Source organism: Barbus barbus (genome assembly GCF_936440315.1).
Source record: "Barbus barbus genome assembly, chromosome: 4".
NCBI classification, from domain to species: domain Eukaryota; kingdom Metazoa; phylum Chordata; class Actinopteri; order Cypriniformes; family Cyprinidae; genus Barbus; species Barbus barbus.
In genome coordinates, this window is record NC_136732.1 from 18,272,683 (window position 1) to 18,285,154 (window position 12,472).

Here is a 12,472-nt window from a genome sequence, read left to right on the forward strand (position 1 = left end):
GTTTAGTCTTTCTCTTTGTTTTTTGAGACAGCTTAAATTGTCTCTTTTAACATCGTGACAAATTATGTAATCATGTTCTAATGGAGTGTATTGCCTCCCCCCAGTCCACAGCCGAGAAGTTCTGTGCTGCCGTCAGGAAAACTAAGTGTGTTGCTGAACACTTACTCGCGCACATGCCGACAGCATCTTCCAGTCATGACACATTCGTGACCAGCATGTAACTATGTAATTTGACAGTCTAGGCCATGAGAAAAGTAAATGCTTTGTGCAGTAGTCACAGGGACGTATCATAGTCACATTTTACTTGCACACGGATTCCATATCTTCATATTAGCCCATCATATTGCTGCTTTGGTGCAATGAACTAATAACCTGAGATAAAGTGGCTGGGCAAAGAGATGGAGATAAAACACATCTATGATGTACTGGAGGCTGTTTGAGCACAAATATTTGATAAAGGCTGTAAGTTATTTATTAACCTTGTTTCATGGCGCCTTGGAACCCACATCATTCTGAGGCTCATTACAGCAGAGCTGTGCTGCAGTAGATTGACTGTAGAGACGGCAGATAGTCCACCCACAGAACCAGACCTGAGACTTTTGTGCATTTTGACATGCCTTGTAACAAAGCAGTGGTGCCTTTCTTTTTGTTTTGTTTGTTTCACAAGCTGAGGGAGTACCCAAGCATACACTTATCTTTTTACTTATCCACTTTTTATTGATTGATTGATTGATTTTTTTTATTTTACTTGTCTTAGTTGGTGCGCTAGGCAAGATAACACATGACTAAAAGTGGAAAAACATCAAAGCAGTTGACTGTGTATGTAGGATGTGTTAGTCTAGTAGTTTGTAGTAGAGTTGGTATATAGCTAGTAAACAGTTAGAATAAAGAGGGCCCCTAAAGACCCTCATGACGTGTCGAGGCTGAAACTTAAATGATCAGATAATTTGACAGCTATCAATAAAAAGGATATTAAAGGACTTTTTTTTAAATCCTATATTATATTTTTTCTTGTTTACACTTGTTACTTCTTGTAGCATTAAGATTCATTAAATCGAATTCATTAATTTTAAACTACAATTTAAAAATATTTTTGCCTTTGCTTGACCTCTTGTGTCATTGTTCCACTGTCGTGGTATGCATTTAAACATTTTAATAACTACATTCTCAGAAATAAAGGTAGAAAAGCTGTCACTGGAACGGTATACCTTTTCAAAAGGTACATGTTTGTACCTATAGAGTCCATTTTGGTACCTAATAGGTACAAAAGTGTTCCTTTTGTAAAAATACCACCCCAGAGACAGCTTTTCTACCTTTATTTCTGAGAGTATACTTCTGTGTTCCATAGGAAAAGGTGGGTAGGAAAAGGAGTGAATTAGATTGAATTTAGACATGTGACTGATCGATTTCTACCACAGTGTTTCAGAGAATCACTTCTTGCTATAATAAGGCAGCTTAATTATCAAAGATACCAGTTTTGTTTTATCACAGGCTGCATTCAAAATCCACTCAAAAATCGGAGGGGGCACGTACCCTCTCAGTTGGAATGATCATGATGCTTCTGCCCAAGTGGGGTGTCTTTTTTTATCAGCTCGGCTTGAAACTCAACTCACTGCGGGCACCGGTCTCCCTCAGCAGTCTCCAGAGCCTGAAAGGGTTGCGCGCAGGGTGATGATACCTTTATTTGAAAGCCCACGCCGGTTGCTCTGTCCTCTCTTCCTCTGGTGTGGCTTACAGCTGGGATTGACCACAGAAACCCATTCATCCCGACAGGCATAAAAGCATGAGATCTTGCCCGGGACATCAAGGCAGAACAGTATAGAGAATGTCAGCTGTGTAACACAGCTGCTCTTAGACACTTGGGAGGGGAAAATTCAGCATTTTACATCCATATTTCCTGCTGTATGCACGCGTGTATGCATTTTCACACATGTGAGCTCCTTGTAGAGAGAGGGGATTTGTTGGCTTAATTAGATCTAGGATGTATCATTGCTAAGTCAGAGGTTGGGGCAGTGCATTAAGGAAAGCAAATCATCGCAAATTACACTCTTAAAGCTGTACAACGAAGGAGAAATGAAGGAGAAAGTTTTGGCAGACTCCGTAGCCTGGGTTTCATTATCTGTACGAGTACAGTCGTAGATCTGGACACCATTTTGGAGAGTATGAAGGAGTGTGAGACGTGACAGTGTAACAGACGCAGGCAAGTGTGCTGGTGCGTGTAAACCTCACTCCCTTGATCTCAAAGAAGTGGCGCTCTGGCGACTGACGCTAGGGGCCGTGGCCTTTAGCCTCCTCGTTAGAGCGCCCGCCTCCCGCGCCGGAGACCGTGGTTCGAATCCCGCTCGGAGCGAGGCTAAGTAGAACCGGTTACATTGGTGCCGTTGACCCGGACAGGAGTGAGGTTTAGGGGGGTGAGTGTAACAGACGCAGGCAAGTGTGCTGGTGCATGTAAACCTCACTCCCTTGATCTCAAAGAAGTGGCGCTCTGGCGACTGACGCTAGGGGCCGTGGCCTTTAGCCTCCTCGTTAGAGCGCCCGCCTCCCGCGCCGGAGACCGCGGTTCGAATCCCGCTCGGAGCGAGGCGAAGTAGAACCGGTTACAACAGCACCTGCCAAACGTCTCTCCTGTGCAATCGACACATGTGTGCATCCACTGGAAGAGAAACCCCATCCACGCTTCGTGATTAATACAGTCTGAGTATCCACAAACCGTTATCCTCTTCTCCCTTGAGGCATATGTAACTGAACGGCCAAAAAAAAGAAAAAAAAGTTCTGCAGTTGTGAAAAGGCAGGAGTTAGACTGCGTCGCATCGACACAGACTTTGTGGATCTGTCAAGGTGCTAAAATACGCAGGGGAGCTTTCGAACAGCTCAAAAGATACGTGGGTGTTTTAACGGACTGTGGAAACGGAATTTCTCATTCAAGCAGATGCACAGTCACATATCTCCATGGCAACCAGGAGTCTTGCTAATTGCGTGTCTATGTGATTCCCATCCACTGCGCTAGTGCTGGTGGGAGAACTTACTGCACAAGCGTAGCCTCGGACCAATCGGTTTCTGAGCTGAAGATGCGCTGGTATTGATCGAGTGTGTCTGTTTAAATATTTATTTACTGAATGAAACTTTTGAAGAAGCTGTTGGGGCACTTAGTTTTAAAGATTAATGCATGTTATATTTACACGACCTTTAGCATTAAAGGTGCCATAGAATGCATTGATACAGTATTTTAAATTGTTCTCTGATATCTACACAGAAGGTATATGGCTTAGGTAAGGGCAAAAAATCTCCAGAAACGATTTTACATGTCCATTTACAACCCTAGGATTTCCCCCTAGAATGAAATGGTCTGTTATTGGCTTATTTGGCAGGGTCATGAATAATAATGAGCTCTGCTCTGATTGGCTGTTTCACAGTGCTGCTCAATGTTGAGCTCTGCTGTGATTGGCTGTTTCACAGTACGGCTCATCAGCAAGAAGGAAGCACAGGGAGGAAAATATATATTTAAATACTTTCTCTCGCAGTTATATCGTCGGGTAATTATGCTGTATATAAAACGCGGGCATCAGGGAGCCGTTATTAATATGCGAGGCATTGAAACTGCTTTTGAACGATCCATCGATCGCGTTATAGTTTCACTTTCAAGAGACGCGATCACACAAACTATGTTTACATTATGGAGCAACAGTACTTACCACACATTTCACAAGATCAGATGCTTGTCAGTGGTGCTCAGGATCTGTAAGTCATTCGCCATCATCCTCATCTCTCCTTACTGAGAGTGAAATCTTATGTACTGTAACAGGCTACCGCTAGCAAGGAGCTAACCATGTCCCTTTAGTGGCTCGCGTTATTTGCTTTCTGTGCCTTTCTGAATACAGACACCAACCCATCCCTGCACTTCACACCCCCTGCACGGCCTGGAACATAAAATTTATTTTGTTATTTTCGCTGTTGTCCGCGCTTGTTTATTTACAATACCTGCAGAGCTTCTGATGGTTCGGCCGGCTTAGAACAAGGGCGGGTTTATGCAAATGTTGGGGGCGTAGTGATCCCGACTGTTGCGTCACAGTCGGTGTTATGTTCTGATTCGCCTGTTTTTCAGTGGTCTTTTTTAATCACGAGATTTACATATGAAGGAGGAAACTATGGTGTTTGAGGCTCACTGTATGTCATTTCCATGTACAGAACTGTTATTATTTAAATATGCCCGGGTAAAGACAGTTTTTCATTCTATGGCACCTTTAAGCAAAGCATGGAAGTTAATGGAAGAGTGTTGATGTGATTCGTTCAAGTTGGAAACATAAGCAGAAGTAGAACTGTGAACAGTAAACCCACATAAATACATCTGAATTCATAATGCTGAAAAATATTCATTTCTATCATTTATTTACACATGGTAAGCTATCAAAAACTAAATATTTGCAAGTCGTGAAAGTAAAGTGAATATCTTATTGTCTGTTAGTTGTTCCGTACATCACTCCTTTAAAGAAACAGTTCAGCAAAAAAATGAAAATTTGCTGAAGATTTACTCTCCCTGAGGCCAAGAAGTTTGTTTCATCATCACAAAAGATTTGGAGAAACTTAGAATTACATCACTTGCTCACCAGTGGATCCTCTGCAGTGAATGGCTGCAGTCAAAATTAGAGTCCAAACAGCTGGTAAAAACACAACAATAATCCACAAGTACACTCAAAAAAATGATTTGTTGGACTTACATAAAAAAAGAGTGTCAAGTGGTTCCACGCAAGTGTGTTGAGTAGTTTCTACAAGTAATAATACAGTTGAATGAACTAAAGAAATTCAGGTAAAGTTGACACAATTTTCAGATGTGTCACTAATGCATTTTAGTTATGTTTATTTTATTTAGTAATATTATGTTAGAATTACGAACTTTCAATATGTAAGGTTAACACTTTATTTAGTTTTAAGTATTTGCTCTACAAGTGCAAAACTTAAATAATCAATCAAACACATTTTTAGAAACAAAATTAATTTATTTTCTTTGCAAGGTTTTGCAATATACAACTGCTAAAACCCATAAAACAATTTAAATTTCACAGGTCCTTTGAAACAAATACACTAAAACATCAATAATTTAACAGTAAACATTCTTTACAAGGTCTTTTAAAGTGCAACTGGCTTCAAGAATTTGTAATGATCTTACTTAGAAAAATTAAATACATGGAATGTCTGTTGAAATTAGGCAGCATGCCCTAAAATACTGCAAAATTCCATTTCTGATATTTTTGATCTTTAGAATCAACAGTAAAAGTAACATTCAAACTGTCCTCTATTTTTGCAAACAACAACAAACAGCTTAAATAACAATTTGTTTCAGAAAAAAAAAAAAGGTAAAAACAACATTTTGGTCAATACTGAACATTCTTACAACTTCCTTCATATATTGCAATAAAAACATTTCTAAGAAATATAAAAAGGATTTTTTTCAAGACAGGCAGCCTGTCAAAAAATGCTACAGTGCTCAATTTCTGATATTTCAAATATCCAATATTTAAGCCATTATTAAAAAAAATAAATAAATTTAAACTGGCCTCTTTTAGAAAACAACCACAAATGGCTTGATAACAGTTTGTCTCAAAAAGACAGAAAAAAAAAAAAACTAAGAATGTTTACTATTGACCAAAATGTTGTTCTTTTACTTTTTGCAACTGCCTTCAAATATTGTAATACATTTTACTTAGAAAAATAAAAGGAAAGTTTGTTCAAGACAGACAGCATGTCACCAAATGCTACAGTGCTCAATTTTTGATATCTGAAATCGTTTGTCATTGGTAATGATAAGATTGAAACTGACCTCTAATCTTTGTAAATAACTGCAAACAATTTTAACTTCAGTTAAAGCTGCAGAACTCCATTTCAAATTGTGGCGCCATCAACAAAGATAACATTAAAACTGGCACATAATTTTAAAACCAGAAACAATTTAAATGTCAAAAAAAAAAAAAATTAAAAAAAAAGCATCTTCACTTCTTTCATTTGTCCAGAATGATGTACTGGTTCAACCAACAAGTTTGTTCTTGAGAACCTGTATTTTCTGTGACAGTTTCTGTCCGTCAAGTCCCAGCAACACTTTTTGGAAAAACTCAAAAGTGTACTTCAGGTCTGAAGGATAACTGAGATTCAAGCTGTACGTATATGACTCCCAAAAGAAGAGCACAGGCCTTGGTGACGTCGCCAAGGTTCTGAAGCACTTTCACTCCCTCAACAATCAGTCCAACATCTGAAGGTGGGTCACAGGCTTCTGCATCTTCAGGTCTGATTATGTAGATTCCAACTACAGTATTGGCCATGTCTCTCTCTGAATTTTCAAAGTCTGTGTCCTACAAAACACAAAAACAGTAACACTGTTCAGTCAGTTTAATTGCATCAAAAATACAGGTTGTAAATTTAGAGAATTTAGAAAATGTTGTATCTACTGTACATTCCTTAATGTTTCACATGACTTACAAAACTACTCTAAGGTGTTTGTTAGGGTTGTCAAAAGTACAGGCTTCTGGACTGAAATTAAAAAATGTGAAGAAACCAGCTTTTTTTCCCCAAAGGAAATCACTATGTGTCAGAGTTTTCATGTGCTCAACAGATGTGACTGTAATTGGCAACAGTGATAATTGCTTAATGTGGTTCCTTAATATATCTGCTTAGAAAAATCTGCTGAGAGATACGTCACTACCATGTGTGAACGTAATCTGTGTAAGAACTCGGTCAAGAGTGTGAAGCAATGATTGTAGCCAATCAGAGTCATCTGTCGAGCATGTGAACACTATGGCCAATCAGCGCTGTTTGAGAATCTGCTCAACAGTGGTCAAAATTCCCACATCACAATTTTTTTTTTATTTCAGTACTGAATGGTACCGAAGTTGGCACTTTTGACAACCCGAGTTAAATATACTTTGCGTATTAATATTTCATGACAATATTATATATATATATATATATATATATATATATATATATATATACACATACATACATACACTTTAAATATTCACTGCCTGAGAACACTTACTGCATACTCCTTCATGAGGTTTTCATAGTCTTCATTAAGATACACAGAAAGTGCTCTGAGAATACAGGCTCTCCGAGTTGAGATGGTATCATTCTGTAGAAGAGTAGAGACAAAGTATAGACAATGATAAATCACCATAATAAAGTGGAAATTATTTACAAACATCATTAATAAATAAACAAACCTCATCGATGGTAGCCATCAGTTTGCCAATTTTACGTCCTGCAACTCCTCCTTTTTTCCGGTAACGTAGATGCTGGCCAGCTTGCTTGTGTAACTTAACCATCCAATTTTGACATAAAAGTTGGATTTAGTGGGCCGGTACTGATTCGACTGAACTCAGCAGCAATCTGCAGATTTAAGACACAAGATTATAGTAAGGATAGTTGTCATGTTTAAAAATATATTCAGTGCCATTCATTGACATCTGAACACTTAGCATTTAGCCTAACTCTGCATGGACATGAATAAAGCACAATTAGATTGAATTCGATAAATTAATTACTATTTGTTTCACCACTTAAAATTATGAAATAAATAAATAGTTATTCCATCATATTTACCTCATGTTCACAAAACAGTGCTGGCCATCTGCTTTTGAAGTCAACAATTAAGATGGCTGTGTAGCGCATTCCACGCTTTAAATCTACAGGGACACTCGGAGTAAGTGCACGGAAAACGATTACCGCGACCATAACGTCCATGCGCTAATCGATAGTGTTTCAACAACTGTGATCTGGTCGAGACTGTTATTTTGCAGTCCTTGCACTGCCACATGCTTGCTTTGAGGAACACGCCTAACTGGCTAAAAGACTCAAACGCTCCGAAATACACCGATAACTTAAATTAACATAACTATGTGAACACTCGCAACACTTTTTCCTGGCGATATTTAACAGGATGGTAAAGAATTATGAAATATTCATACCTGACAAAATCACCATCTTCTTCTCCTCCTCCTTGTACTTCGCGCGTTCGTCTGTCTTCCGTCCCGTTGCTCCGCCTCCAGGTGAGCAGCTACGGTATCCGCAAAGATCCAAATTCATCGGGTTTTGCGTTTTACTCTACAATGTTAAGTTGGCCAGTCAAACTCTTACTAAGTAAAGCCAACAGTACTAAATTTCTGTAGAAATAACATAGTTAACTTGTGTTAATTTAGTTACTTTTATGTTTTATGTACTTTGAACAAGGGTGGGTGTAGTAAAACTAACAATAGTGAAAGTTCATTTTTTTGAGTGTAATCCACACGACTCCAGTCCATCAATTCATATTTTATGAAGTAAAAAGCTGTTTGTTTATAAGAAACAAATCCATCACTATGACATTTTAACCATCACTTCTCAAAAAAAATCCATTATCCATAATCCATAATAATGCTTCTTCCAGTGAAAAAGACGTTACAAAAAATCCACTGATATATTTGTTTCGGACTCTTTTGTACTGTTTTCACTTGTAAATGGTGTTTGAACTGTGCATAATTCTCTCCTGATTCAGACAATGACTTTTTCAATGGGTGAACAATATTATGGATTTTAGCTGGAAGAAACAGTTTGAAATGTTTTGATGGATTTGTTTCTTATAAACATGCAACTCTTCACTTCGTAAGATGTTAATTGATAGACTAGAGTCGTGTGGATTATTGTGATGTTTTTATCAGCTGTTTGCACTCTCATTCTGACGGCACCCATTCATTGCAGAGGATCCATTGGTAAGCAAGTGATGTAGTGCTAAATTTCTCTAAATCTGTTCTGATGAAGAAACAAAATCATCTGCAACTTAAACTGCCGGAGTATAAGTACATTTTCAGCAAATGTTTCAGCATTTCTAGGTGAACAATTCTTAATATGTAAGATTAAAATAACTTGCAGAATCATTCATTATAATTCACTACAGACTTGCTTTTTTTTTTTTTACTGATTTCTATATATAGATTATGGATCTATTATATAAATCATCTATATTATAGATCACTGTTCTCGCCATGTTTCAAAATGACATGCTTCTTCCACAACACATTTTGGCAACTTGTGTATCTAGAATTCAGAGTTCTAGATACTCTAGATGTAATAGTTCTAGATATTAGAGTTTCCCACTTGAAAATATGACTTCATTTGGTCATTCATGTGTAGTTACAAATATACCAACTCCAACTGAAGAGCACATTGGTTCCTGCTTTTAGTACCCTGGGTGCCATTTTCTCTAAATGTTGCTTGTTTATGAAAAGTATCAGCTGATGATGGGAGATTATAGTGTACGTGGGCTGTAATATTTGTGATTGATATCTGCACCTGCTTCTTTTTTTCATCATTTGTAGTGTCATTCTGTATTATGCAAACTGGTCCATGGCACAGTGCTGCTTCTGAAATGCTTGCATTAATGGTGCACAATAATTAGTCTGTCCTTTCCATCTCTGAACCATTTGTAATTATGTTACATAAGTTGCTAATTTCCACACACAAATCAGGCAAAAGGGACATGGAAATATTGTTTATCATCAGCAGATGTGGGACAAAATATAGAGAGTACTTTCATCTCCCACAGACTTTCTACACCACTGTTGTGCCTGTCCCACTTTTAAAAGACTCTTAAAGTGCACAAGCCAGAATGTGACAAATATTTTGTCTGGCTAAAATTCAATCTACTGCGCAAAATTAATCCCACTCTCTCTTTCAGAGGGGTTACATTTATAGTCAGAGAAGCTGGTTCCAGAGGAAATCGTAGTGTGCAAAAAATTTTATTGCTAATCTATGACTCTATCCACTCCCTTCAAAATCTCTTGACAGGCAGTTGCAGATGTAGATATGAAGTATTAACTACCGTATTGACCCGAATATAAGACGACCCTGATTATAAGACAACCCCCCTTTTTCCAGATGTACCTTTTGGGAAAAGGCTTTTTGAAAACCAAATCTTGTGTTTTACTGAGAGAAAAAAATTAAAAAAATTATTAATTGCATATTTTTCCTATTTCATTTTTTTTGTTTTGAAAGTATGGTAAATACTTGTAGAATGTACCAACAATCACGTTTAAAAATATTCACTTTTTGATATACCATAAAAATAACAGGTAGCCCATCTGAATTATTTAACAGTTAGTCTATCCATCTCATAGTAACCTACCAAAGTTTTACTAACAGTAGAAGTGAAATCTTATTGTAGTCTTAAAATCTGAGTACTGTCTTACGCAATCACTTACAGAGGAAGTTTGGTCCCATCAAACTAACATGACAGTCACGACTCATGCCGCTGTAAGCATTTTCTTTTTCTTTTGTTTTCACTCGCGATCTTCTAACATTATTACAACACACATTACATATTTCATGGCACACTCGTTTTACACATATTTGTCGCCACCTATTGTTGTGGGTGTATTATTGACATGTCAAAGTCTAGACCCTGAATATAAGATGACCGCGTTTTTTCAGATGCATTTCCAAGAAAAAAACATTGCCTTATATTCGGGTCAATACGGTATTTTACAAATTTATTTATTATCAGGATCAGTATCATCAAAGATCTTGGCAAACACACCCTGCCCAACGGCCTATCATGGATAAACAGAACAGAACCAAATATAACAGGGATCATTAATGTTCCCCTCTCGGAGAACCTTGGTTATATGCATAACGTTTTAATATATTTACTGTAGGAAATTTACAAAATATATTAATGGAACATGATCTTTACTTAAAATCCTAATGATTTTTGGCATAAATGAAAAATCGACCCATACAATGTATTGTTGGCTATTGCTACAAATATACCCGTGTGACCTTATGACTGGTTTTGTGGTCCAGGGTCACATATAGGGATGCCATAATAGGCGTTGTATTCCTATAGATAGATGTGGATCAGCTGAGAGTCAGCTGCTGCAAGCTTGATTGACATGACCTGTCAGAACCAATGCTACGCCTGATTTGAGCATTTGCATTGGTCACCAATTCATTTCTTATGCAAGTGACTGTATAATGAAAAAGTCACTCAATGTTAAAATTGTTTAATTATTAAATATAACAAAGATTATTCAATTATTTATTCATTTATTTATCTGAACTAAGGAATTTTCTAGCCATGCTTTTCCATATAATTAAAGTAAATAAAGACTGGGGGTGACAGGCTTAAAAATGACTAAAAACCTCCATAAATGTATCAAAATATTAATCCATGTGACTTGTGTGTTAAATTCCAGGTCTTACATGTCATACATTCGATGGATTTGAGATGGATCCTTGCTGTAAATAAGGGGTTCCAATTGGTCTGAATGATTTGTTGATTCTTGGTTTAACTCAGTGATTCAATGGTCCAGTTGCAGAGGTTAACAACTCACTGGAAGATTTTAAGTGATTAATGACTTAAATGTCAGTCTGTTAATCAAACAATGCTATTGTACAGCTTTAAATGACTTGAAATATCACTTTTATTGTGCTTTTGTGTCCTTTATGAACTTGCTTGAGAACGCTTGAGAAGAGCGACCTGTATGGTCTTCAGAGTGAAGTCAAGAAAGTCATACAGGTTTGAAACATGAAAGTGTTTAAATGATGACATCCCTGATGATATATCTCTTTAAAATTTTGTTTCAAACCACCCCACCACTTTTTAAAAATATGATGTCCATGCTCACGCCATTATTCGGTTGTGGAGATTCTTATCTCTGCATTTATTGTCTTTTTGAACAGAGCACTGACAGATGAACAGTATGAAGGACATTAGACAGTAAAGCACTTAGGGTGCAGAAGATTATAGGCCTGTTATGTGAAATCACAGCGTTGGAGATATCACACTCTATTGTTTACACTGTATAGAAATCATTTGTTAATTTAAGTATTAATACAGGCGAGCTGCAGGGTCTGCAGATGATAATAGACAAATAACCAATGAACTTGTTGAATACTTCCAGCAGGGATAAGGGTGCCAATAATGGAGGATGTTTTCCTTGTTTAATGCAACAAACAACATAAACCACATGACGCTTATACAGAGCAGTGTTTGTAGTTATGTGTGTGTAATGGATACTATAATGGAGCAACAGAAGATAGACACATTAAAGACAAGAGCACTGTAATATCTCTTAAGGTGCTTAGCTCTCCATCTTGGATGTTTTTTGGGTCTAGACTAATCCAATATTAGACAGCATAGGTTTATAAGAAGGGAAGCAACTGAACACTTATGCGTCATCCCCGAGGCGGACAAGTGTTCCTGTGGAGACAACCAAAGAGGAAACAAATCTGATTATTTCTCTGTGGCTCCTCCTTATATCTTTTCTTCTCTTGTATGAGAGGGGGATAATTTCAGCCATGTTCTTTTCCTTGCTGCAGAAAGCATGAGGTTGGGGCATTTAAAAATACAGATAAGTGAGTCGGATCAAAGAAAATTTTAAATGTTTCAATACTTACTGACTGTTTACAGCTTGTTCGCTACAGTCTATGTTTGTGTGGACATCTTTAA

General features: G+C 37.4%; 2 protein-coding genes across 3 annotated transcripts in view; one reads left to right on the forward strand and one right to left on the reverse strand.

The window, feature by feature from the left end:
• The window catches only part of LOC306868706 (voltage-dependent T-type calcium channel subunit alpha-1H-like), a gene marked incomplete at its 5' end in the record, with an annotated part of 138,804 nt that overhangs the window by 31,030 nt on the left and 95,302 nt on the right, over positions 1-12,472 (forward strand). The window lies entirely within an intron of this gene.
• LOC306868707 (uncharacterized protein) lies at positions 4,978-8,008 on the reverse strand. Of its 2 annotated transcripts, none has more exons than XM_079414999.1 (4): positions 7,591-8,004; positions 7,212-7,377; positions 7,028-7,120; positions 4,978-6,341 (listed from the first exon to the last, which is right to left on the reverse strand). In XM_079414999.1, exons 2-4 carry the CDS (start codon positions 7,311-7,313, stop codon positions 6,105-6,107), a joined length of 432 nt encoding a protein of 143 aa, XP_079271125.1. In that variant the 5' UTR covers positions 7,314-7,377; positions 7,591-8,004; the 3' UTR covers positions 4,978-6,104. The 2 variants fall into 2 exon arrangements, with proteins under 2 accessions (XP_079271125.1, XP_079271124.1); XM_079414998.1 differs by having other exon boundaries at positions 4,979-6,341; positions 7,956-8,008.

Coding starts and splice junctions, on each gene's coding strand:
- LOC306868707 (XM_079414999.1), bottom strand. CDS start 7,313: ATGGTTAAGTTACACAAGCAAGCTGGCCAGCATCTACGTTACCGGAAA. Junction 7,121..7,211: donor TGATGGCTACCATCGATGAG/GTTTGTTTATTT, acceptor ACTCTTCTACAG/AATGATACCATCTCAACTCG. Junction 6,342..7,027: donor ACCTCATGAAGGAGTATGCA/GTAAGTGTTCTC, acceptor TGTGTTTTGTAG/GACACAGACTTTGAAAATTC.